The 27,978-nt window shown below is 37.2% G+C and overlaps 1 protein-coding gene across 1 annotated transcript in view; it reads right to left on the bottom strand.

Annotated features, from left to right (window-relative positions):
• The window catches only part of LOC124605736 (neurexin-4-like), a 567,593-nt gene that overhangs the window by 263,994 nt on the left and 275,621 nt on the right, over positions 1–27,978 (bottom strand). Inside the window, exons 9-12 of the mRNA XM_047137616.1 lie at positions 27,822–27,937; positions 27,604–27,710; positions 17,077–17,386; positions 4,574–4,878 (exon numbers count right to left, since the gene is read on the bottom strand). Coding sequence (XP_046993572.1) covers positions 4,574–4,878; positions 17,077–17,386; positions 27,604–27,710; positions 27,822–27,937 — 838 coding nt within the window. The remainder of the gene's footprint in view (positions 1–4,573; positions 4,879–17,076; positions 17,387–27,603; positions 27,711–27,821; positions 27,938–27,978) is intronic.

Consider the following 27,978-nt stretch of genomic DNA (forward strand, 5'->3'; position numbering starts at 1 on the left):
GTAGCACTAAAACACTCATCACTAAGCTACAAATCAGAGTTGGCACCAGCTCTGTAATTACCTGACATAGCATGGAGAGGGCCATCTGTAAACTTGAATGCTGAAGCACCCATTAAAGTAACCTCAGGCACATTTAGACATCATACTTATGATGATATCTGCACTCTGGTACATACATACTACGTGTCATTAGGTAATTAAATGGAGTATTTGTAACTGCTTAACAATTGTTACTCTAGGCATTTAGCATAAGGTTAGGCACTGACTGATCAAATGTTGCCATGTCATCCAGCATGATGGCGTTCCACGGCTATTTATATGTAGTAACACATGCCATATTACAATTTACTATGTGCCCTAGCCTATACCATAGACATAGGTCTACGTGTCTCACATGCCATTAACTAATAAGCATTTTGTTTGGAACCTAGGCATCTAGCATCAATGTCGGCCCTGTGCTGCTTTCATTAAATCTGTGGGTGACTGGAAACATAGCCTGAGCTCATGGTGCCAAATCGTATACCATTCCCTGTTCTATGGCTGACATGTGTAATAGCACTGACTTTGCATTGCAGTTTAGCATTTGGTCAAATTTTCAACTCGGACAAAGGTCTACATATAATATATTCTAGAAACCACATGTCTATATTAACTATTACTTCTATTTATAATCTTTTATACCCTTACTACAAACTATGTAAATGTTGTATATACAAGGTCATTATAGGTGAATGAAGTGATTTTAAAATGCACTGCAAGTACATTCGTTGACAATTTGTCACAGAACTCAACACTCTATTGACAAACATAAAAAGTTTTGTATTGTTGCAGCCACACTTCAGATTTCTGCCACAAGAGTGTAGCAATAAGCAGTTAGGCTAGATGGTGGGAAGTGCAGAGAAAGCGTATGTTATGCTCAAAACGCCTTCACGTCAGTCTGCCATAACACAGCAAAGAAACTTCAAAATGTAGTTCAACACAGCTCCACCAACTGCCAACTCCATTTGGCAATGGTATGCACAGTTTAAGCTTCAAGATGCCTCTACAAAAGGAAATGAACAGGTCAGCCTATAGCGAGTGAAGAGCGATTGACTTCCTGTGTGTATGTTTCACACACAGTCCATAGAAGCTGTCAAGCAGGGAGCTGAACGTACCACAACCAACTGTTTGAAAGATCTTAGGGAACTGACTGAAACTGAAGCCTTACTGCTTGCAATTGTTACAAGCCCTGACTCTTGATGACAAAGTCAGATGCTTTGAATTTTCCACACAGTTGCAACAGCTTATAGAAGAGGATGGGTTTTATGAGACACTCATCTTCATCGACAAAGCAACATTTTTTGTGAATGGCATAGTGAACAGGCACGCTTGTGAATCTGGGGAACAGAAACCCCATCAATCATGCAGCAAATTTGAGGTTCACCAAAAGTTAATATGTTCTGTGCAGTCTCACAGTTTAAAGTTTATGGTACCTTTTCCTTCTGCAAAGAGACCATTACAGGACATGCGTATCTGGACGTGCTGGAAAATTGGCTCATGCCACAATTGGAGACTGACAGTGTGGACTTCATGTACCAACAGGAAAGTGCTTGACCCACTTCCAACCAAGATGTTCGTGAATTCCTAAATGGGAAATTGAGAAGCCAACGGATCAGATATTGTGGAATTGATGATCAGCTATTCATGTCATAGCCTCTATTCTCTCCCATCCTAAACCCATGTGATTTTTTGTGTGGGATTGTGTTAAAGATTCAGTGTTTATGCCTTCTCTACCAACAAACCTACCAGGACTATGAACTTGCATCAACAGTGTTTTTGATCTGATTGATAGGGACATGTTTCACTGAACATGGGAAGAACTTGATTAATTATCAGCTTGGCATTGCCAGAATCAGTAGGGGAGCACATATAAAGTACTTGCAACATGTCAAAAAATCTTTTTGAGTTTTTATATGTGTGTGCAAATTCCTGTGACAATAAGCCAAATTTCTGAAGTTTCTTCAATAATTTATTATTTGTTTTTTAAATTACTGTGTAGTGTTTTCCTCATTTTAATTATTGTATTACATTATATTTCTACTTTATTATGCTGCACTGCCACCTGGTGGTATCTCCACTAAACTGTGAACCCATGTACACAATGGCAGTCATTCTGTTTGTTGCCTTGACCTTGTCAATTTTATCTGACACTGTGGCCAGGCAAGATGACTTGACTTATGTCACATTCAGCTTGCTACAGTGATGTTTATACAGTATGTTTCACTTACCCAGTTTTTAAATACAATTGTAAGGTATGCTGTAACTGGGATTTTATTGCACATAGCTTCGTTCCATTGGCTTTGGATCATATCCATATAATTTTATTCTATTGTGTTCTCCAGTGGACACTTCCTTCAGCATGTTAACACAGAAATGACGAAGTGTCTTACCTATTCTCTTGATGCAGGAACTGCATGTTTGTAACCTGGTATGTTCTCCCAACAGCTTATGCATAATTATTCTTTGACACTGTTGTATTCTAAAGTATTTCTAATTTGTGATTTTTACAATAACTTCCACACCTGAAGATGAGCATTTAAGAAGTTGACACTGGTAATCACTGTTTTCTACATTGTGCTCTTGCCGAATGAAGGTTTCAATAAAAAAGCTATAGTATTCATGCACCAACACTGTTCATTCAGGATCCATATTGGCTTATCATTAGTGAGTAGTCTCTTTCCTAATTCTTTTCTATCCTTTCTCAAATATGAACATAACTCACCTTCTATTGCATCTAATATTATTCATGTCTTCCTTTTAAATCTTTTACAGTTAAAAATGTTGTATGTTTGTATGTTTTGTTGAAGAGTGACTTGTTAGCTAATGTACTGTCTATTGAGTCAAGTAATTATTTTTTGCCTTTTAGAGTGACCTTATGACTTGGCTTTTACCTATGAAAACTGTAAAACAAGAAAAAAAATCTAGAAGAAAGCATGCAGGAATTCTATATTATCTTCAAGGAGTAAAGGTAATAAAACTTCAGAGTGTTGAGGCATTGAGTAATCGACTGACACATAAACAAGACTAAAAATGTTAGATTTTGGATGAACCCTTGTTCAAAAATATGGAGTATACATACGAGGTCTGTTCAAAAAGTTTTGTAACTGTCATAAATTCAAACCAATGGTATGTTGGAGCGAAATGGTGGTGGAATCCCTGCGCAAACCTATGTTTAACATATAACTGCCAGAAGTTTCATTGCCATATGTCTATTATTTATTGTTCAGTGCTGCACAGAATAGATAATAGTGTCGCACAGCTTGTGAATTTCAAGACAGCAGAGTTAGAGGAGCAATGTGTCTGCATTGAATTTTGCATAAAACTTAAGAAACCTTCATAGAGTCACACAAAATTATGCAGGAAGCCTACAGTGATGAGTGCTTAAGCCGTACTCGGTGTTATGAGTGGTTGACATGGTTTAGAAATGGCTGGACAGACGTTAAAGATCACCCTCATTCAGGATGCCATTCGACGTGTACAGATGACGCTTGTGTCAGGAACATAAACAAAATTCTGGGTACCAGTTGAAGACTGACTGTCTGAGAGATTGCAGAAGAATGTAACATGTCATGAAATCCTGACACAGCATCTTAGAAAGCATCATGTTGCCACCATGTTTGTCCTAAAGCGCATGAGTCAAGACCAAAAAGGCCTTTGCCTTGAAATCTGTAAAGAGGTTTTGGATCCTGCAAACAAGAACAAGATTTTGCTTACAAGAATCATAAATGGTGATGAGTTGTGGGTCTATGGTTATGATTCTGAGACCAAGGTTCAATCTTCACCATGCATTGAGAAAGGTTCTCCAAGACCAGGAAAAGCTCACAAGAGCAGGACAAATGTCAAAGCCATACTGATAGCTTTCTTTGACTTTGTAGGATTAGTTCACCATGAATTGATGCCACAGTGACAAACTGTTAATCGATGGTACTATTGAGATGTGTTGGAATGCCTGTGAGAAAATGTGAGAAGGAAATGACCTGAAATGTGGTGAGACAATTCCTGGCTCTTGCATCATGATAATGCAGCTGCACATTCATCCCTGTTGGTACATGACTATTGCAAAAAAGTGAAATAACTGTGCTGCCTTATCCTCTGTGCTCTCCAGACCTGGCACTTGTGGACATTTTTTTTTTATTTCCAAAGCTGAAAACTCTGTTGAAAAAATGAAGATTGACAACAGTAGACGAGATAAAAGAAAATTCATAGACAGTTTTTCATGTGATCCAGCAAGAGGTGTATCGAGACTGCTTTTGAAAGTGAAAATGATGCTGGTAGCACTGTATCAATAGTGGAGGAGAGTATTTTGAAGGAGACCATGCACAGTAAGTAAGAGGTAAGTGCATAAAAATTTTGTGGACAAAGTTCTGGAATTTTTTGAACAGACCTCTCACACTTATACAGCTACATTGTCCTAGATGGCTGCAGTGTGCTGGCACTGCATTTTAACTAGGTCCAATCTTCACCTCATTTTATCTTCTTTTTGTTATAATTACAGTCTCAAATTTATAGATAAAAGTTACTTTTGTTTGAATACCTCCCAGTATCCATGACCAGATGGTGTTGTAATATTGGACACAGCAAGAACTCCAGTTGGCTGGCTGCTTTTGAAGTCAAATTTCAGTGACAAAGTGTCAGTATCATTTAAATACCACTTAATATGAGCTGATGGGAATGGAAGAGTCAGTGGTATAACTTCAACCTTTGTTTCTTCAAATTCTGGCTCCAGAACACCAATGTAATGAACTTTTGGATTTCCTTTCTTCAGTTCATAGAGAATTGAAATTTCATTAAAGAAAACATATTTCAAACTCCCCACAAAGTTATTGTGAGATGCCAGACCTGTAAAAAATAATGCATACACGATAAATTACAGATTAAAGGAATTAATAGTTAAAATTTTGAAGAGATTCTGCCCACAAATGTTCTTTTACACCTGAATATCTTGCTAATGGTAAGTTGATGGAGCACTATCTCAGCAGGACAAAAATCAGGCAAGTAGTTCATAGCGAATATATGGAAAAAGTCATACCATCCATATGGCAGGATTTAGGACAACTGTAGAAAAATGAAGTCATGATGACCAGAACTGGATTAGATATGATCCCTTGGCTAGATTAGCAACTGATTCCGAACCTAGATTAGGGATTTCAAGGTAGTATTAACCTATAGTCATAATTTAAAAATTATAGTACTGTTCTTAATGCTTGAAGTACTGTATGTATGGTGAACAGCCACTGCATAATCTGTTTTGTCTACTTTCACATCAGTAGACTTTCCATCACTGATTAGAGCTACTGAACTAAAATAAGCTTTAAATATCACCAAACCAATGTTGTAACTGCAGATGAAAGTTCTAATAATGCATGAAATGGTTTTTGGTCTTTTTATGCTTGAGTTTTGTTTATATGCTGAGATGTAACATCCATATACCTTTACTTTTAGGCTTCCTATCTTACGTGTAAAAATGTTAATATGGTCATATATGTGAATAGCTTCTCTGCAAAAATGGGTATAGCACCTGCCAATTGAGTCAGAGTTTGAAATGGATAACATGACTGCCTTCAGTTAACACACATTCAAGTAAGGTGGATTTTCTCCCCTAATGTTTCTATCTGCAGCCTCTTTTGTACTCCAGAACCATAAAATGTATTTAATGTTTCTACACTTTTAAGAAACAGAAGAATAGATAGAATTTATAGGTCATGTTACCAAAACCCATAGTATCAAGTGTTCAGGGTTGGCCCATTGTGGTATCAGCAATGGAACCAAAACCTGATTTGATCATCTAGTGGAGCAAGACTGAGGTGAGATCTGTCAGAGAATGCAGTGGCCACCATTTAAGTATGACTGTGACGTGTTGTGACCACTCATGTTTTGCCACACTTATGCTTAGTTTAATGCTACAGATAATTTGATATGTGGAGGAGAAACAATTATAATTGGTGATATGGTTCTCAGCAGCAGAGCCATAAAAGTATTTTTCATTGTTTCTCTGTCTTATATTGGATAACAATGAATACAGCAACCTCATCTTCCAGTAGTGTGACATATGGGAGGAGGCTGGGGATTTGGGGGCAAGGAGGGCACAGAATGCATGAAGTACTATCAAACCATACTTAAATATTAGCTATATCCCCATCCTTTGCAATGGAAGTTAAAAAGGGCATTTGCATAGCATTGATTTTTAGTATGCTGTACCTCAGTTGGTAAAAATAGGACCCTTACATGATCACTTTGTCTAAATTAATTTTCTACAGCCAAAAAGTCAAATAAGAAAGAAACTTATCAAAAGAAGCAATATCCTCAAGTTTATAATGCACAAACAGACTTCACTAAATTCATATATCCTAGCAAAGTAAATCCAATCTTAGTTTGCATTCACAATGATGGGATTGTGGCACTTAATTAAATCACTGATGTGAATTTCTGAGAACACTCCTGTCCCTGAGGGGAAAAAAACAAAGAACTAACTGTGCATCTATTGGTTCTTTGGTGTACTACAAAACTAGCAGCACCATCTGTTGGTTCTTTGATGTATTATGCTATCACTAAGATAAACATCCAAATTACTAAGCTAAGCAGACCCCCAGAATTTTAAATTATGATTTTTTTATTTTAATTTTTTACTTTATTTTTATTTTTCATTTGTATCTGATTTTGATAAAATAAAGTCTATTAATTGCCTCAAGTTATGCAGAAGTTACCTGTGAAAACTCCATGAAAATTTGTTCAGCAAACAATAGGGGTTGAGTTTAAGTTTGTTCTGTGCATCTATGTCGCACATTCTCCAACAGCCAATGAGAGTTCAGTAGTGTTCTGAATGCTCTGCTCTGAATGCTGTAGCTAATGTGAGCATTAAATGTTATCTAGCGAGTTGTTTAAGGAATTTTTGTTCCATTTGTTGTGAGCTGTCATTGCTGATATGGTGGTTAGTGATACATTCCACAAAAGGAAGTGAGAGTCTTAATTTGTAAGATATATGCTTTCTTCAAGTGTAAGGCACACACGTGCGCATACCGCAACTTCACTTGGAATCGTCAACAACGCAATCCTCGTCCGTGCCTCAACATGCATCAATCACCACTGTTTGAAGATCACACTATCACAGTGAAACTATAAAACTGACATTTTGATCATCTTTGCAGTGATCTCTTCACAGTGACTAAACTCGATTCTGAGATGGTCTTCCCAATTACCATCCAGTTTCAGTTGTCAAGTGACTACCAACATCACATTTTGGAGTGTTATTGTACAGTCCAAAGTCAAGGCACTTGTGTAGGGGTGCTTACACATAAGGCTATTGCCTATGTTACTCCAACGAGGGATTGGCAGGCAATAGCAAATTTGAAGCTTGTACACAGGGGTAACACTTTTCTACCACAAGACTTTTAACTGCATGGCAGTTCTCTTGTGATTATTTACTTATACTGTTGAGCTTGGTTCCTGAGGACCTGCTGGCTGATGGACACACTAGGTCCGTTGGGCTGTGAACAATGGCAGTTAGGTATACTGCAGTTTGTAGCCATTCTCCTTGTTGATGTTGTTGGGATATTTCATTATCTCAATGGCCTTTCTCATTTTTCACCATCACATAAATTGTTGCTGAGCAAGCAACAAGGATTGTTGTCCTTTACTGTTATCAGTTTTGTTTTGCTGGTTGTCTAGATTAATGCATGTTTTTATTGGTGTGTCCGCTCATATGGAATACTGTCTAGAGCTTGTTAGTGTGTTAGAGGTTATCAGTATAGTTGAGAGATCAAAATATCACAATACATAACACAGAATTCTTCTGTGCTGGATTATTGTGCAACTCCGCATGAAAATATCTGTTAGCATGCATAGTTTTCTATACAAGTTATGTTGTAGTTTGCTGCTAAGTGTTCTATATACTTGTACATTCAGGAATGGAACTGTGCTGTTATCGTCCATTTCCAGAATGAATCGTATGTTTTTATGTAAGCTGCTGAGGTGCTGATGGAACTCCCCTAGTTCTGTTTCCATGTTGCTTTACAAAGAACATGTCATTTATGTGCCTCTAACAACCACTTTACATTTCATCTTAACTGGGAAGATGGGGCTGCCTCCTCCCCTTACAGCCCACCTTCCTCTCAGCAGATGTGCTTTCTTCTGGAAAAGTTTTCTGATCTGGACTCAGAGGTAAAAGTCATACACCAATGTGAGTGACATCTCCTGAAGTACCATTTACATCGTTCTGAATACAGATGGGTGGGAAGAATGGGTCTACGAGTGTAGCAGTGTGGAACTTGGAGCTATTTGTTCAAAGGCTTCAAAAGAACACATCAGCTGCTACAGAAGGGAGGTGGGGAATCCATTGCCACCCCATCTGCCTACTCCTACTCAGCAAATTTACCCTGCCGACTGAAATATGTTGACAAGCATGACAGCACTAAGTCACAAATGTCTAACAGTATTCATTCCTGTTACATGTTAATGATTTCGGGTACAAGCACATTTGTAAACAGAGAGATTATATGTGGAATCTTTAACATAAGACTCCATGTGAACAACCAGGCAGTGTAGCTTGCACACAAGATGTTCTACCAGAAAATATGTGAGTGAGTCAATTTCACTGATGATTAATCTTAGAGGTTAGATCACATTATGTACCTATGGCACCCCATACATTCTTAACAGCATTACAACTTCTGACACACAAGTCCCTTAGCTGTGTAAGCATTATCTCTGGAACCACTAATTACACCCTGTGTCTTCTTGTTATCTTGAAGCAATGGAGTCTTTTCCTCAGTAGTGAATGGTTTACACATTTGTAGTAGGTTACTGGGAGGCTAAAACAAATTGTTAACTTGTATTAAGGGGAAATGTTTTCCTGTAACAAGACATTGATGACATATGGCAATTCTCTGTTAGCTGCTTGCTTATACTGTTGAGCCCACAGGGGACTGATGACCTAAGATGTTAAGTCCCATAGTGCTCAGAGCCATTTGAACCATTTGTTGAGCCCAGAATTGACCACCTGCTGAAAAAATGTGGCCTGTTGGATAGGAATCTCTGGCATATACGTCTTTGACAATATGTAGCCATCCTCCCCATTCATGTTGCTGCGGGAATTTGTCTATCTCAATAAATGATGCAGCCTAATTAATAACAATAAAACTTACAACAACATTTGTAATGGAAGAATATCTCAGCATAGTTCAGTAGAGCACAGTGTGTTTCCAATCATGAACGGGCCATGCAGCTTATGTATTGTACACTGTTCAGCCTGTCAGTTTGACCAGAAGAGCCATGTGGATCGAGCATTGTCACATTACTGCAAGATGGGTTGTCAGCATGGTAAGTTGTCTGCTGAATTGCCTTATAATCCATTATGGTGAGCCAAAGAACACTGAAGATTCATCCTGTAGTATTGAGCTGCATTCAATGACTGGTACCTACACATTGTATTTTATCACCCACAAATCTGGTGTCTTCTGATTCACTAAACAGGTTTTCACTATAAGAACTTTTAAAGCTATCATGTATGGATTTCTTTGTAACAAACTAAATGTATTGCATCTAAGGCAGGGTGTCCACCAGGGTGACATGGCGAGTCACATGACATGTGGCATGGCAAAAGGAATGCTTCTGTCATATGCAACACACACAGTTTAACGGAGAAGTGCCCACTGCATTGACACAAAGTAACTGAATAATGCATCACATTTGTGCTACTGACAATTTATAAACGTTTCTGATTTGGTTGTGTGATTGTCTCAGAATCCAGGAAAACGACATATGGTCCTGAGTTCAGTGTCCATTTTTGTTGGTCTAGCGGAAAAATATCCAACACTTACGATAACTACAATCCTGAATACAGCAACAGGGACACTCCAAGCACGGGAAAGAATTGCTAGTGAAATATCACAGACAGGAATGGTAATTGGATTCTTTTAATTCATTTGTGGAAGAGAAAGAAGATATAGAACCAAAGAGAATTACATAAGATGGTTTTTCTATAAAACATGTATGCAAATCTTTTAAATGATTTGTTGAATTTAATGTAATCACATATTCTTTTGGTATGTAGCCTGACATATATGCTTTGTTCTGGGAAGACAATGCTCCAATTGCACTAAGAAAGAAACTACAGAGGGGATTACCCAACTACACTGCCTTGTTTGTTAGACGCTGTTTACTTTTTGGCTTTTGATGTGATTTCCCAATAGGGTGGTCTACATTGTGCTGCACAGATGACTTAGAATATACAACATCATGAATCCATACAAAGTTATCAAACAAACAAATAACTTGAATTATCAGATCAGTTTTATTAATGTCACAATTTATTGACATATCCAACAACACTCTTTGACAATGACATATCAGAAGAACATTCAGACCTCCTTCTCGTGAAAAATCTGTAATTCAGTACATGGCTTTCATTAGTTAATTGCCTATGAGGATACAGTCTTATTATGTGTTTTATGAGAGGAGAAGCTTAAATCTGCAGCAAAACATTAATGAAGGCAAAGGTTTAGGTTCTAAAAGCTGAAGTGCACCTCCAAACAACACTTTACTTTCCCATCACATTTACAGTCACACTTTCCAATGACAGCTGATAAAAATTAATAATACGACTTATCTTAAAAAAATATATTAAGGAAAGGCAAACCTACATTTCTAGCATTTGTAGACTTAGAGAAAGCTTTTGAAAACATTGACTGGAATACTCTCTTTCAAATTCTGAAGGTGTCAGGGGTAAAATACAGGGAACGAAAGGCTATTTACAATTTGTGCAGAAAACAGATGGCAGTTTTAAGAGTCGAGGGGTGTGAAAGGGAAGCAGTGGTTGGGATGGGAATGAGACAGGGTTGTAGCCTATCCCCGATGTTATTCAATCTGTATATTGAGCAAGCAGTGAAGGAAACAAAAGAAAAATTCGGAGTAGGTATTAAAATCCATGGAGAAGAAATAAAAACTTTGAGGTTTGCCGATGACATTGTAATTCTGTCAGAAACAGTAAAGGACCTGGAAGAGCAGCTGAACGGAATGGATAGTGTCTTGAAAGGAGGATATAAGATGAGCATCAACAAAAGCAAAACGAAGATAATGGAATGTAGTCGAATTAAATCGGGTGATGCTGTGGGAATAAGATTAGGAAATGAGATGCTTAACGTAGTAAATGAGTTTTGCTATTTGGGGAGCAAAATAACTGATGATGGTCAAAGTAGAGAGGATATAAAATGTAGACTGGCAATGGCAAGGAAAGCGTTTCTGAAGAAGAGAAATTTGATAACATCGAGTATACATTTAAGTGTCAGGAAGTCGTTTCTGAAAGTATCTGTAGAGTGTAGACTTGTATGGAAGTGAAATGTGGACGATAAATAGTTTAGACAATAAGAGAATAGAAGCTTTTGAAATGTGGTGTTACAGAAGAATGCTGAAGATTATATGGGTAAATCACATAACTAATGAGGAGGTATTAAATAGAATTGGAGAGCAGAGTAGTTTGTGGCACAACTTGACAAGAAGAAGGGATTGGTTGGTAGGGCATATTCTGAGACATCAAGGGATTACCAATTTAGTATTGGAGGGAAGTGTGGAGGATAAAAATTGTAGAGGGAGACCAAGAGATGAATACACTAAACAGATTCAGAAGGATGTAGGTTGCAGTAGGTACTGGGAGATGAAGAAGCTTGCACAGGATAGAGTAACATGGAGAGCTGCATCAAACCAGTCTCAGGACTGAAGACCAAACAATAACAATTATCAGGTTTTCTGCAGATGATGCTGCTATCTACAATGACGTACTATTTGAAAGAAGCTGCATAAATATTCAGTCAGATATAATAACATTTCAAAGTGGTGCAAAGATTGACAACTTGCTTCAGATGTTCAGAAATGTAAAATTATGCACTTCACAAAACAAATGACTACAATATCAATGAGTCAGTGTTGGAATTGGCCAAATCATACAAATACATGGGTGTAACACCTCGTAGGGATGTGAAATTGAATGATAATATAGGCTCAGTTGTGGGTAAAGTAGAAGGTAGTCTTCGGTTTTTTGGTAGAATACTGTAGAAGTGCAATCAGTCTACAAATGAGACTGCTTACAAATCACTTGTGTGACTGGTTCTGGAATATTGCTCAAGTGTGTGGGACCCATACCAAATAGGACTAACAGGGGATACAGAATGTATACAAAGAAGGGCAGCATGAATGGTCACAGGTTTGTTCAGTACATGGAAGTGCGTCACAGAGATACGGAATTCAAAGCCCAATTTAGCCACTTTTGCCATTATCATCACTGATGTGTGAGATGGCACATTATCCTGGTGAAAGAGCACTTTCTTGCATGCCAATCTTGATCTTTTTTCAGCCAACATGGGTTTCAGACAATCCAACAATGAAGCATAGGAGGGTCCAGTAATAGTTCTGACTTTTTCCACGTAATCTACAAGTATTATTCCTTGGGAACCCTAAAACAGTGGTCATCTCCTTAGCAGCTGACAAAATGGTCTTTACCTTCTTTGGTGCCCTTTCACAACCCTTTGTCCATTGTTATGACCAACATTTTGACGCTGATTTGTAGTTATTGATTCAGGTTTCATGAACAGTCACAAACCGGCACAAAAAGTCTTGTGGGTTGTGATCAAACATCGCCAGACAGTGGGTTGAAATGTTCTGCCAGATACGCTTGACTGTGAGCCATCACGGTACCCACATCACATGCAGCTTCTTCATAGCCAGTTCTCTGTGTAGAATATTATGCACTCACTCAGCTGAGATGCCTACAGTCTCAGCAACCTTAGCTGGATTTTGTCAACGGTTTCCTTTGTGGTGGTCTTAATTGGACAGCTAGAGCAAGCCTCATCTTTGGTGCTATACAAAAGTAAATGGTCTTCAATGATAGTGCAGAGTCCACATGGACTTCATCCGATTCTCTTTTGATTTTTCCAGCGGTCCAACCCTTCAAATGAAAATGTTTAGTAACAGCACAAAACTAGATCTTTTCCACTTTCAATCACAGTCAACACACTGACCAAGTCATATGGCTGTTAACAATCAGCTGTACACTCTACATTGTTGAAATTCTTTATATAACCCTTGGTTACCAATCATGAAGGTGCAACAAAAATGTTCCATTCTTTTATGAAAATTTGCCAGGCTATTAAACCACCCACATACATCTGCATACATTAAAATTAAATGTTGGTGTGTTCAAAATCTTAATGCTCTGTAAGTTCTTCATTGATTGCTTTAGAAAATTTTGACAGAATGTCACATTTGAATAAGCATGTGTTTTATATACATATTTTCACACATATAAATAAATAAATATGTAATAAGGGGAAATACTATTAGCAAAAATCTTGAAAAGTTCTTGACTGATTTACTTTATATTTTTACACAATATGCTAATGAAAGAGGCCCACCACGAACTCCTCTCCTGTGCCAACCTTTTCATTGCAGATTAGCATTTGCAATCTATGTCCTCACTTATTTCCTGGATGTATTCCAATCTCTGTCTTTCTCTACAGTTTTTACTCTCTACAGTTCCCATGGAAGTTATTCTCTGATGACTCAAACAGGTGTCCTATCCTGTAATCCTGTCCCTTCTTCTTGTCAGTGTTTTCCACACATTCCTTTTCTCGCTGATTCTGCAGAGAACCTCCTCATTCCTTACCTTATCAGTCCATCTAATTTTCAACATTCTTCTGTACTGTCACATCTGAAATGCTTTGATTTTCTGATGTTCCAGTTTTCCTATAGTCAATTCTCACTGCCATAGAACGCTGTGCTCCAAACATACATTGTCGGAAATTTCTTCCTCATATTAAGACCTATGTTTGATACTAGCAGACTTCTCTTGGCCAGGAATGATGTTTCTGCTACTGTTAATCTGCTTTTTATGTTCTCCTTGCTCTCTGTCATTGGTTATTTTGCTGTCTAGTTAGCAGAATTCCTTAACTTGGTCTACTTAGTGATCGCCAATCCTAATGTTGTGTTTCTGCTACTTTTCATTACCTTCATCCTTCTTTGGTTTAATCTCAATTCACATCTTGTACCTGTTAGACTGTTCATTCCACTCAACAGCTCGTGTAATACTTCTTCATTTACACTGAGGATAGTAATGTCTCAGTGAATCTTAACACTGATATTCTTTCATGCTGAATTTTAATTCCTCTCTTGAACCTTTCCTTTTATTTAAAGTCATTGCTTCTTCAAGATATTTACTGAACAGCAGGGATGAAAGACTACATCCCTGTCTTACACGCTTTTTAATCCATGCACTTCATTCTTGGTGTCCCAGTCTTATTGTTCTCTCTTGGTTTTGATACATGTTGTATGTCACCCATTGTTCCCTATACACTCTTGTTTTTCCCAGAATTTTGAGCATCTTGCACCATTTGACACTTTCAAAAGCTTTTTCCACATTGACAAATCCTATGAATGAGTCTTGATTTTTCTTTAATCTCACTTCCATTATCAACCATAACATTAGAACTGCCTCTCTGGTGACTTTACCTTTCCTAAAGCCAAACTGATTGTCATCTAACAGATTCTCAATTTTCTTCTCCGCTGTTCTGTATATTATTCTTGTCAGCAACTTGGATGCATGAGCTGTTAAGCTGACTGTGTGACAATTCTTGCACTTCTTGGATCTCGCCAACTTCGGAATTTTTTCAAAAATCTGATAGTGGTCTCATACATTCTACACACCAACCTGAATAATCATTGTGTTGCCAATTCCTTCAATGATTTTAGAAATTACAATGGAATGTCATCTATCCCTTCTGTCTTATTTGAGGCCAGCCGGTGTGGCCGAGCGGTTCTAGGCGCTTCAGTCTGGAACCGCGCGACCGCAACGGTCGCAGGTTCGATTCCTGCCTCGGGCATGGATGTGTGTGATATCCTTAGGATAGTTAGGTTTAAGTAGTTCTAAGTTCTAGGGGCCTGATGACCTCAGATGTTAAGTCCCATAGTGCTCAGAGCCATTTGAACCATTTTTTTTTTGTCTTATTTGACTGTAAGTCCCCCAAACTTCTTCTAAATTTTAATTCTAAATCTGAATCTCCTATCTCTTCCCTTTCAACTCCCGTTTTTTCTTCTATGACGACATCAGACAAGTCTTCCTCCTCATAAAGGCATTCAGTGTACTCTTTCCATCTGTCCAGTCTCTCCTCTGTATTTAACAGTGGAATTCCCTAGCTTATAATTTCACCAAAGATTGTTTTGACTTTTCTATATGCTGAGTCAGTCCTTCTGACTTCTTCACAGTTTTCATTCAGTCATTTCACCTTAGCTTCCCTGCACTTCCAATTTATTTCAAACCTAAGTGGCTTGTATTTCTGTATTCCTGAATTCCCATGAACATTTTTGTGCTTCCATCTTTCATCGATCAACTGAAGTACTTCTGCTGTTACTCATTGTTTCTTCATAGTTACCTTCCCTGTACCAATGTTTTTCTTTCCAACTTCTGTGACTCCCAGTTTTAGAGATGTCCATTCCTCTTCAGCTGAACTGCCTACTGAGTTATTCATTATCACAGCTTCTACAGCCTCACAGGACTTCAAGTGTGTCTCTTTCATTACTTAATACTTCCATATTCCACTTCTTTGGGCACTGGTTTTTCCTGACTAGTCCCCTAAACTTCAGCCTACTTTCGCTCACATTGTGATTTGAGTCTATATCTGCGCCTGGGTATGCCTTACAATCCAGTACCTGATTCCGGAATCTCTGTCTGAGCATTACATAATTTAACTGAAATATTTCTGCATCTCCTGGGCTTTTCAAAGTATAGTTCCTCCTCTTGTGGTTCTTGAACAGAGTTCTCAATATTACTAGTTGAAATTAATTGCAGAACTAAATTAGTCTTTCTCCTCTCTTGTTCATTGTCACAAGCCCATATTGTCCTGTAAACTTTTCTTTCCCTACAATTGCATTTCAGTCCCCCACGACTATTAGATTTTCATTTCCCTTTACATAATGAATTACCCATACAGTATTCTCATATACTTCCTCTAGCTCTTCATCTTCAGCTTGTGATGTCAGCATGTATACCTGAACTATTGTTGTCGATGTTGGTTTGCTATTGATTCTGATAAGAACAATCCCATCAGTGAACTGTTCATAGTAATTTGTTCTCTGCCTAGTCATCCTATTGATAATGAGTCCTACTCCCATTATACCACTTTCTGCTGTTGTTGATATTATACTATGCTCATCTGATCAAAAAAAATCCTTTCCATTTCACTTCACTGACCCCCCCCCCCCCCCCCCCCCCCCGAATCTAGATTGAACATGATCATTTCCCTTTTCAGATTTTCTATGTTCCCAAACCATGCTCAAGCTTCTGACATTCCATGTGCCGACTCATAGAGTGTTATCCTTTTGTTGTTATTCAATCTTTTTCTCATAATCATCTCCCCCTCGGCAGCCCCCTCCCAGAGTTCCAAATGGAGGCTAGTCCAGAATCTTTTGCCAAGAGAGTGATCATCATGACACTTTTACAGTTACAGGCCGTATGTTCTGTGAATAAACATTATGTATCTTTAATGCAGTGGTGTCCACTGCCTACTGCATCCTCATGCCATCGATCATTGCTGACCTCTGCCCACTTCACTGCCCTCCTTGACAAGGCCATTGGCTATACCAGAGGTTTTCAGCTGCCACTGCTGAATATATACAGACAGATACAGGGAAGAGAAAGAGATTAAGATGTCCATCCAGTTCCCATACATATTAGAAATGTGTTCTTTCTCATTTCTTTCTTTTGTATTTAACCAGACTGAACTGCAGCAATGTGTGACAGGGAACAGCTAGTAAGTAATATTATGAGAGAGAGAGAGAGAGAGAGAGAGAGAGAGAGAGAGAGAGAGATGTAAATACTATAAGTGTATTAGAAAAATATCAAAATCTGAAAAGCCAGTATGATTTTCTCATCTATACACCACCCTTCATTCACATGCAGGTGAGTGACTGTCTTTCCTCATTGTTCCATTTATCATCCTAATACTGGAATTACCATTATCAATATTTAAAATCTCTATTTAATCAGATGGCACATACCTGTTTTCTTATGAAGTTCTGGCCCCCCTCCAATATAAATCTCTGGGTCTATATATAAGTAATTCTTTGTTCCAGACAATTCAAATTCTTTTGCTTCAGTGTTACAATAAATTCTCACAAGGTTTTCATTATGAATTATAGTGAGGTTATTCCAATAGTTCGCAGTGACATCATCACCCATTGTTGTAATTATTGGTTCATTTCCTAAATTTATCTCTATATGGACAACTCTGTTCTTAATGGAGACAGCAATGTAATGAATGCCTGGTTCACCACTAGCATAGAAGAGAGCTGAATCATCAAAGTAGGTCTGGAAAAGAAGGATGAATAAAACAAATCAGAACCAGCTTCATGTCATATAATTATAAAGAAAATAATTTAAACTTCTTATCAGTGTTTCATGGGCACTTTGGAACTCCATCTAACTGTTTAATTTCTAAAACTGAAATACTACTACTAGAGGAATCATTTTATTAGCAGAGATTGCTGGTTGGAGAATAAAACATGAAATTTGATGTTTTTCTTATACTGTAGCTGACCAGTACTTAAATTCTCTGAATAGTGACACATTTTAACGTCTTTGACAGAAAGACATTAAAAGGTCATCCAAAAAGTGTGCTGGTTTTGAAATACATAGTATTCACTTTGGTTTCCATAAACATTCCCCATGTTTCTTCAATCTGAAGTTCTCACATTTCTTCATTGTGTGTCTAACAATGGAGCAGTATGCTAATGCACAGTATGTGCTAATAGTGAAAATATTTCATTAGAATGAGGAAAGTTATTTAGGGTGCAATAAAGCTATGAATGAATCAATTGTCCACATACTTACTGTAATGTTCAATAAAACAGATTCAGTAATGAATATTAAAGTTCTGGACACCCTCATTCTGGCTGAGCTTTGCAAAACATTGCAGTAGTTCATGATAGTGCATTAGTCTAGAGAAATTGGTTCTTTGCATTCCCAAGAATTGGGCTTTGGATGTTCTTCAGTACAGCAAATTCTTTGATGTGATCTCCACTGCTACCTTTATTGAATTTAGTTAACACAACAGCTGATAATAAGAAAACGTGACATTTTGTTGAATGGTTTCCCGGCAGATGACAGTTTTGTAAGGCACATTATCTTTAGTGATAAAGTGCACTTCCACTTAAATGGATTTGTGAATAAACAGAACTGCTGTATCTGAGGATACAAAATTCTTGTAGAGTTCAAAAGAAGGAAATGCACCTGCAGCAAATGACAGTTTAGTGGTTTTGGATGGGTGGCATCATTTTCCCTTACCTTTAGGATGGTGAGGTAGAACAATGGAATCCAGTACCATGTGTTGATAAGAAGTGTTCTGTGGCCTTGTTTCATTTGAATGGACATTCAAGAGTTGGGGTTACAGCAGGACAGTGATGCTTGTCCCACTGTCTGTGAAACAACTGACTTGTTAAAATAAGCAATTTCTGGATTGCATAATTTCAGTTATTGGTGACCAACAATGGTCACCAAGATCATTTGACTGAAGCCCTTGTGACTATTTTTTCTTTGAGGTTATTTTAAATCACTGGTGGATGTCAATAAATCCTAAAACATCCATGAGTTAAAGGAAGAAATTAAAAATGTTGCTGGTGAAATGCAAGTGGAGTCTTGCCAGGCAGTCATAGTGAATTTCATGGACAAATGTACTGCTTGTTAGTCCACTAGACAAGATCATATGTCAAACATCTTTTTCTATACTTGAAATGGGAAGGTATGATGAATATGTTTATGTATCTTGTTGATGTGTTTTTCAGAATTAAAGTTCATAGTATGGTATGTCCAAACTGGTGCAATTTTTGAGAGTTCCTGTGGAATAGTTCAAGATTTAAGAATTGTCAACCATTGCTCTTATAATGAAAAAATAAATCACTGTGATACAATCAACAGTATTACAAAAATTGGATATTTTTACACATTACTGACACTGCTGTTCTGAATGATGGTACAGGTGTTTATCTAACTCTTAAAACATGAAATATTGTGTACAGTCCTTAAAAAAGTACTGCAGTTTTGATATTTTTCAAAACACATTAACAAAATACATAAATATGTTTATCACACGTTCCCATTTCAGATATGGAAAACGATGTTTGACATATGACCTCTGTATAAATTCTGGTAATGATAAGTAACTATCTGGCAATGTTTAAATGAGTAGTCTTTAATGTAACATATTCACAAAAACACACTTGGAAAAGAAATAACTAACTGAACAAAGAGTAATTAATACAGCATTATTAAAAAAATATGGAACATAAACATCTTGCACAACATTTAACAGCAAAACATAGGAAAATGATTAACCCTCAATGCTCCTCCTTAATTATTTTTCTTCTCAATCCTTCAAACACTATAAAAGGTAGTGGTTTTGTAGTACACCAGCAAGTTGACTAGAACTTTCTATATATGTTAATCTGCCAGTCATTTCAACACGTTGCTGAATGAATTTTCATGGACTTTCAGTATATTGTTACTTTTCATCATTGGTTTTCTTCAACATTCATATGGCAACCTGATTGTCAACACACAGTTCTGCCAGTTGGTCCAAACCTGAAATTCCATGTTCTTACCAAGGTGTCATACTCATCAAATATTGCTAACTGGAGGTCAGTATTTTGCTTCAGCCATTGAAGTTGCCACAAGACGTTTTTTGCAAGCATACCAGGCAATGGGTCCTCCTACCATGATAAGAACTCTGCTGGTGGAGCATCTAGTTGAGATATTATCTCCATAATCAGAATCAGCGTAGGCAAGCAGTGTTGAGCCTCCATCAAAGAATATATTGTACTTCACAGTTCCTTTTAGATACTGAAAAATGTGTTTCACCATTTTCCAGCGATTAAACATTAGCTTACCAATAAATCTGCTTAAGGAATTAATAATAAAACTAATATCTGGATGATGTATTGTTTCAAAGTACAATGGACTCCCTACAGCTTCTTGATAGGGTTTGGTCCTTTCCAATGGCTCATCACTGACAACATTTTCTTCATCTATCACCATTCCACACTCCATAGGTGTAGCAACTGGATTTAAATCATCAAACTTAAAATATCTTAAAATTTTCTTTGTGTATGTTGACTGATTTACATAAATTCCCTGTGAACTTATTTTAATTTCCTTTCCAAGCTAAGAAAATTGATTTCAAAATATCCTGTCAAATGTTATTTCAAATTTCTGATTCAGCATGTCAAAAGCTTCAGTAATGCTATCTGTTCTCCTTTGAATAATTAGCCCGTCATCAGTAAATAATGCTATAATTATGCTTCTGAATTGAAGTTCATGTTAGGAAGGACACTGGAGTAGGGTAGCCCATGCAGCTGTGTTAGCTACATTTCTATGGTGGTGTAATGGTTAGCATACATGCATATGAGACCTGGGTGCAAGTCTCAGCTGTGACATAAATTTTAATTGATTTCTTCAGCTCCTTTCATGATTGAAGATAGGATTGTTGTCAGTGTGAACAAATCGTAATGTCATTGCATAGTTCAACAATTGTTTTTCAGTTGGAACTTGTTTTAGGTCATAAAAACTCTTTTCAGACTGCAAGCTATATTTGCACCATTGTTGAATCCATCCTCTTGATTCATGTAGATCTTTGTAGCTGCAAAACTTTAATTGATTAATAATGCACTACAGGACTAAAGGCTTCTTGTAACTAATCTGGTTCTACAATGTTCATCATGTTTTGTACACACTATCCAGCAACAGGTTAAAGAATGAAATTTTCATTCTGAAGTGGAGTGTGCGCTGCTATGAAACTTCCTGGCAAATTAAAACTGTGTGCCAGGCCGAGAACACCGAACTTGGGACCTTTGCCTTTTGCGGGCATGACCTCTACTAACTGAGCTACCCAAGCACGACTCATGACCCGTCCTCACAGCTCTAATTCCGCTGGTCTCAGTCTGGCACACAGTTTTAATCTTCCAGGAAGTTTCATAACAGGTTAAATGTTTTACATTCTTTAGAAATTATACAAGACTCCATTTTTATTAGCAATTTGTGGTAATCAGATATTGTTTTACACCAGTTTCTGTCTTTCAAGGCATCTGAAAAACAAATATCTTCAACTTTGCCTATCATTCCAAAGTTTGCATTATTACTGCATTGCACAGGTTTCATTTCATAACCTGCATATCTGACAGGTTCCCTAAGGTTTCACTGGTCATGTAGTTTTGGTGGCAAGACTCTATTTTAAGTTAAATAATCAGATAACGTACTGCATTGTTCAGAGACACCACACAGTGAATCATAACATACCTGGTTTTCTTCTAGATACCCTGTTTCATTCTTCACTTTTCCTGTGAAAGTCTTTACTACTCTAGCTTCTTCTTTATTTGCAAATCTTTCATTAAATATGATATTATCAGAGATAACAATGCCCCTCTCATCAGGTAGGTAGATTCTGTAGCACGGTGAACCCAAATCGTATCTGACAAAGGTTCCTTTCATTGATTTCTTTTCAGTCTTTCTTTGTGATCTTCAAACAGAACATAGCAATCACATAAAAACTTCTCAACTTATTAAGATCTATTTTCTGTTAAAATCACAATTCAGTGCGACTTTTTCCTTCTATTGAGCTTCTTTCAACTTGATTTAGTGTAAAGACTGCTCAGCTATTGGTCAGCCCACAGATTTCATGCATTCATGATTCAGGTTTCATGCATATACTGGTGATCCTGCTGACTCGACAACTGTGCACATTTCTCTTTCAATTCATCTGATTTGCGATTGTGTGTCTAGAAATGAAAAACTCCAAGTTCATGTAGAGCCTTTTTAGTGAGAGCATTCTCAATTGGGACTCCATTTTCTGATAGTAAATATTTTACTTTATTCCCAAACTGATTTTCTATCACTTTCATTAACATTTCTAATTTGGAAACAGCTTTATCTTTCATTGTCAGAAAATAAACAGTTCAGAAATGGGAAAAATCATCTTTAAACAATAGAAAATAAATTGCTCATTTTAACAACATGAGATTCATTTCATAGAAGTCAACATGAATTACTTCCACAGTAATTTCAGCAACCTTAGTAGTTGTTAGATGAGATTTGTGATGTTTGCCATAGATATGATAAATACATACATATTCATTTCAGTCATCAATATAATCAGTGCCATTTCTATTTAATACATATCTAACATATACAACATTTCGAGGTCTTAATTTTTCATGCAACATTTCAATTGAGATAACTCTCATACATTTGTTAGATTCTTTTGTATGAAACAACATTCTGTATAGCTGTTGTTTGTGTCTGCCTATTGCTACAGTTTCCAGACTGTTAGCAGTTCTGAAAACTGAGATGTTTGTATTTGCAGCTTTTATTCAGGACTTGAGTAATAGAAAATAAATTGGAGTTTATACAGTGGAACTTCAATTTTACATTCTCCAATTTCACATTTTTCACACCAGAAATTTGTAGTCCCTGTGATCCCCATAAGATCAAGGCTAAAAATTTCCTGATTTTATGTTTCTTCCTAGTAGGGGTTTACCTCAATTGTATGTTCTTCACGACATCCCACTTGACTTTGTCTCATTTTCTTCCAACTAACATCTGATGTGACTGAACAAGTTATAAGTGGCACAATAGACAGATGGTTCACACCATGGGTGGTGGCAGAGTTAAGGGAATATTTTAGGCCGTTGTGGAGAGGGGAGATGTCTGAGAGGAAATGCTGATGTAATCCATGATCGGTGTTGCCTGCACAACTTGCAGTGTTTAGATTTACCACACAATTTTGGTAGAACTACTGCTAGGTTGTGGCAGTAATGTAAAAAAAAAGGACGATTGATGCAAAGTATTCTGGACCGAGCTAATATGTGACAAAGGGGCCCAGCTGCCACCTTTACTTGTGTCACTTATAATACACTCTCGTATTTTTGCATGTATTTCTGATGTACTGTACTCACCAACAAACCTTTTATATGATATGGATCTCAAAGAATATGGTTAGTCAGAATCAAGGAAACATCAGCTGTTTCTGGCTAGTGAGCTCTTATTGGGTGGTGACTTGTTACGTAACCAACAGCCAGTATAACTACCACACCACACTAACACATGTAAAATAAGCTCAGTTGCTGAATGTGTGGAGAGGGAGAGTGACCTTCAACTATATGAGTGGAGGTATGAGCAAAAGCATTTTGTGAAGTGCTGAAAATATACTTTTTGTGCAGATCATGTGCTGTGGCAGAGATGTTGTGTGGAAATAGAACACAAAATTTGCAATAGCACAAGACTTTCATGTTCAAATCTTACGTGATACAGGTACAACAACTACATACACTATTCACATTTATACTTTGCACCACACTCTGTAGATCATAAAGACTGGCAATAATGATAGATGGCTTGAAGCAAAATTGTTGTGCCTGAGCTTTCTTTAAACATCAGTTGGGGAAGTAAACTGATCTTTTCACATCTGTGTTTCTCTTATTGAGCCTAAAATAACACTTTGATGGCATGGAGCATACGAGTAGTGGTGAGTATATAAAATGTAGCTCATAACAAAAGTATCAAACAATAACAGCAATGGTGACAAAGCTTGTCATTAAGCAAATGACCGCATTTATGTTTATGGTTTAACGACTTAGCTGCTGTGATATTTTATATTTTTCCTTGTTACTTTATTTCAGTAATATACAGTGCATAAAATAAAAATTACAGTGTCTCCTAACATATTTTGCAAAATTGATGGAAACACTTCAGCTTGTAGCTGCTGAAAATTTCTGTCTTGACTGATTCCTTTTTGTTGTAGTCCACCTCATCACACCACAGTTACAGTAATTATTTTATTTAAGTAGAACCCACCAAATGTGTAAACTTCTGTTCTTTGAAAAACAGTACCCAACATTTATGCTGTTATGCTTTGGAAATTTTGAATGTAGCAAACCAGCTGAGGGCAGAGTCTAAGGCAAATCACAAGTTATGATCTTCATATTGGCTAACTCTCTGAGTGAACACAAAGAAAAGCTCTCTCAAACATTTTTGGTCATAGCCTGTCAGAAAATAGCTCATTGCCTTATACCCAGATGCCAATTTCAATTTTTTCATAAGCTTTTACTTGCTGTTACAAATCTGTGAATTTTTAACTGATAAAATTCATTATAACAAATTATTGTATGAAAAACGTATTGTAATTTTAATTTTTATACAACATATTGGAGAGAATTCCAATTTTTAATCATGTATGCCAATTACATATGTATTTAGAGGGTTTTAACGTTTTCTTCAATTCTGTATTTTCCTCAATTTTGCGTTTTTTAGTCTGGACTGCATGAAAATATAAAATATATATTGCACTATATTTGGTAGATATAAAACATTCTCCAGAATTACATCAGACCACTGTTCTCCACTCTCACTCCTCTTGCTTGTAATTTAGTAGCATCACCAATCAATGCTTTGTATAGTGATTTAATTTTACATAATTTATTAACCAGTCACTCCTAAATGTCATGTGGTGCATGGTGACACAATTTTGGTATCAAATGTTTTCTTCATTAGGTTGCAAATTTATGACATTTATATTGGCAGTAGATAATCCAATGGTGACTTTTTTTTTACGTTTGAAACTTAATTGATTCATTATGGCTGGGTTTTCATTTGTATCATTTCTGTATAATGTTTCATGTAGACATTTCCTGGAAAAATAACCGTTTTGCTTGCAGTTGTTATGCAAATAATTTTCTCTGCAATATGCTAACTACTTGGCACATTGTTTATTTCTGCAATGTTTCTTTACAAGCCATTTATATCACATTTAAAATATTGAACTGTAGATTTTTTCCTGCTAACATCTTTCGACAAACTTTTCTTTTAATTTTGAGATGAAAGCATTTTGGGGCATATTTGATTATTCTGCCTAGTTTAATCTATCTTCTTCCAGATGCAAATGTTCAAATAATGTGTCAATATTTTTGTCAGATGTTGCTACATTATCCCACACAGTAAGGAAGTGGTGAAGTTTTGGTGGTAAAATTCCAAGACTTTGTGACATAGTCCAGCTCTCTTTCCCAGCCTCACCTTTTTCTTCTAAATGTTCTGCATATTTCTGAATCTGCATGTGGTTTGAATAGCTGACTTACTAGTACTGTATCTGAAGAAATACACTACTGGCCATTAAAATTGCTACACCATGAAGATGACGTGCTACAGACATGAAATTTAACTGACGGGAAGAAGCTGCTGTGATATGCAAATGATTAACTTTTCAGAGCATTCACACAAGGTTGGCACTGGTGGCAACACCTACAACCTGCTGTCATGAGGAAAGTTTCCAATAGATTTCTCATACACAAAGAGCAGTTGACCGGCATTGCCTGATGAAACATTGTTGTGATGCCTCGTTTAAGTAGGAGAGATGCATACCATCACATTTCCGACTTTGATAAAGGTCGGATTGTAGAGTATCGTGATTGCGGTTTATCGTATCACGACATTGCTGCTCATGTTGGGCGAGATCCAATGACTGTTAGCAGAATATGGAATCGGTGGGTTCAGGAGGGTAATACGGAATGCCATGCTGGATCCCAACGGCCTCGTATCACTAGCAGTCAAGATGACAGGCATCTTATCCGCATGGCTGTAACGGGTCATGCAGCCACATCTTGATTCCTGAGTCAACAGATGGGGATGTTTGCAAGTCAACAACTATCTGCATGAACAGTTTCACGATGTTTGTAGCAGCATGGATTATCAGCTCGGAGACCATGGCTGTGGTTACCGTTGACACTGCATCACAGACAGGAGCCCCTGCGATGGTGTACTCAACGATGAACCTGGGTGCAAGAATGGCAAAATGTCATTTTTTCAGATGAATCCAGGTTCTGTTTACAGCTTCATGATGGTCGCATCCGTGTTTGGCGACATCCCGGTGAACGCACATTGGAAGCGTGTATTCGTCATCGCCATACTGGGATGTCACCCAGCATGATGGTATGGGGTGTCATTGGTTACACATCTTGGTCACCTCTTGTTCACATTGACGGAACTTTGAACAGTGGATGTTACATTTCAGATGTGTTCCGACCCGTGGCTCTAACCTTCATTTGATCCCTGCGAAACCCTACATTTCGGCAGGATAATGGACGACCGCATGTTGCAGGTCCTGTACGGGCCTTTCTGGGTACAGAAAATGTTTGACTGCTGCCCTGGCCAGCACATTCTCCAGATCTCTCACCAACTGAAAACATGTGGTCAATGGTGGCTGAGCAACTGGCTTGTCGCAATACGCCAGTCACTAGTCTCGATGAACTGTGGTATCGTGTTGAAGTTCCATGGGCAGCTGTAGCTGTACACGCCATCCAAGCTCTTTTTGACTCAATGCCCAAGATTATCAAGGCTGTTATTATGGCCAGAGGTGATTGTTCTGAGTACTGATTTCTCAGGATCTATGCACCCAAATTGTGTGAAAATGTCATCACAAGTCAGTTCTAGCATAATATATTTGTCCAATGAATACCCGTTTATCATCTGCACTTCTTGGTGTAGCAATTTCAATGGCCAGTAGCGTATCTTTGCTAACTTTCAATTGTTAAATCTGATGTTTCTAATTTTTGAAGTATTTAACTGACCAATTTGCAACTTGCTAGTTTCCTGGCAATGTTGCTGCTGCTATTGGAACCTATAAAATCTGTGTCTCATGATCTTTTCCAATGCAAGACTTTGCATGTTGATCAAGTCTCCTCAGTTGGTTTAGTTTCTTTTAGAGTTGCTATTGAATGAAACTTCTTTGACTTCAGTGTTATGTTTAGTTTAAATCACAAAGAAATGTGATTGACACTTTTGGGATGAATCTCCAACAAAAGTTCCAATTGCAAATCAAGGGAATCCAGTGATAACAGACATAAATTTACTATCACTGAACCTTAAGCATGCAATTGACTTCCCTGGTTATACTTTGCACAAGGATTGACAAAATAATTCCACATATCTCATTTACTTCACAGCTGATGCTATTTTCAACTATTTGCTGATATGCAATGTATCACTGACAATTTATGTGGTCCTTCATAAAAACTGATGAACAGTTGTGTATAAAATTTAATACAAGCATGTATCTAGGTCTGCAACCTCTTGAAAGATTCTCTTTTTAATTATAATTAACAGTTGGTGGTGTGTAAAGGAGTACACTTTAATATAAAACATTAACATACAACATGTCTGGACAAGAAGCAACTGGCTGAGCAAAGCGTAATTACTACATCATTATTTTAAAAATATAGAACATATTACAAACACTTTGTACAACATATAACAACAAAACATAAAAAAATAAATCAACTATTTTGTTAGTGTGTTTTGAAAAAATAAAGTTCATAAAGTGATGTATGAAAACCAGTGCACTTATTGAAGGATCCTACCCAATATTTCAACACTGAAGAAATGCCAACCATTGCTCTTATAATGATAGTACATAAATGTGATGGAATTGAATTTATTACAAAAACTGGATTCTTTTACACTTTACAGATATTGCTGGTATAAATGTTTACCTTGAACTGCAGGCTAATTCGATTTGAACTTGTGTGTACCCTGTCTTTCCAGTCATACACCCTGTACGAAACGTAAGATGAACCTCGAAAAGTCAATGTGGTAGCAGCTGGAAAACACATTTTCTGTCACAATTTTCACAGGTATTGTTACATTCTGAAGTAACATGATAGTTAAAAAGTGTATTTTCAAAACAATAGCAGGTACATACATTACTTACTGTATATATCACACTGTTCTCCTTCATATTTAGTTCCAAAGCAATCACAAGTAAGGGTATTATAATGATTTACACACTGGCTGCCAAAAAAACAGAGGTTTTCGCGAGTCTTGCACCTTAAAAAGACAAAAGGAAATCAAGGAAATCTAATATTTTC

This window comes from Schistocerca americana, chromosome 3, assembly GCF_021461395.2.
Source record: "Schistocerca americana isolate TAMUIC-IGC-003095 chromosome 3, iqSchAmer2.1, whole genome shotgun sequence".
NCBI classification, from domain to species: domain Eukaryota; kingdom Metazoa; phylum Arthropoda; class Insecta; order Orthoptera; family Acrididae; genus Schistocerca; species Schistocerca americana.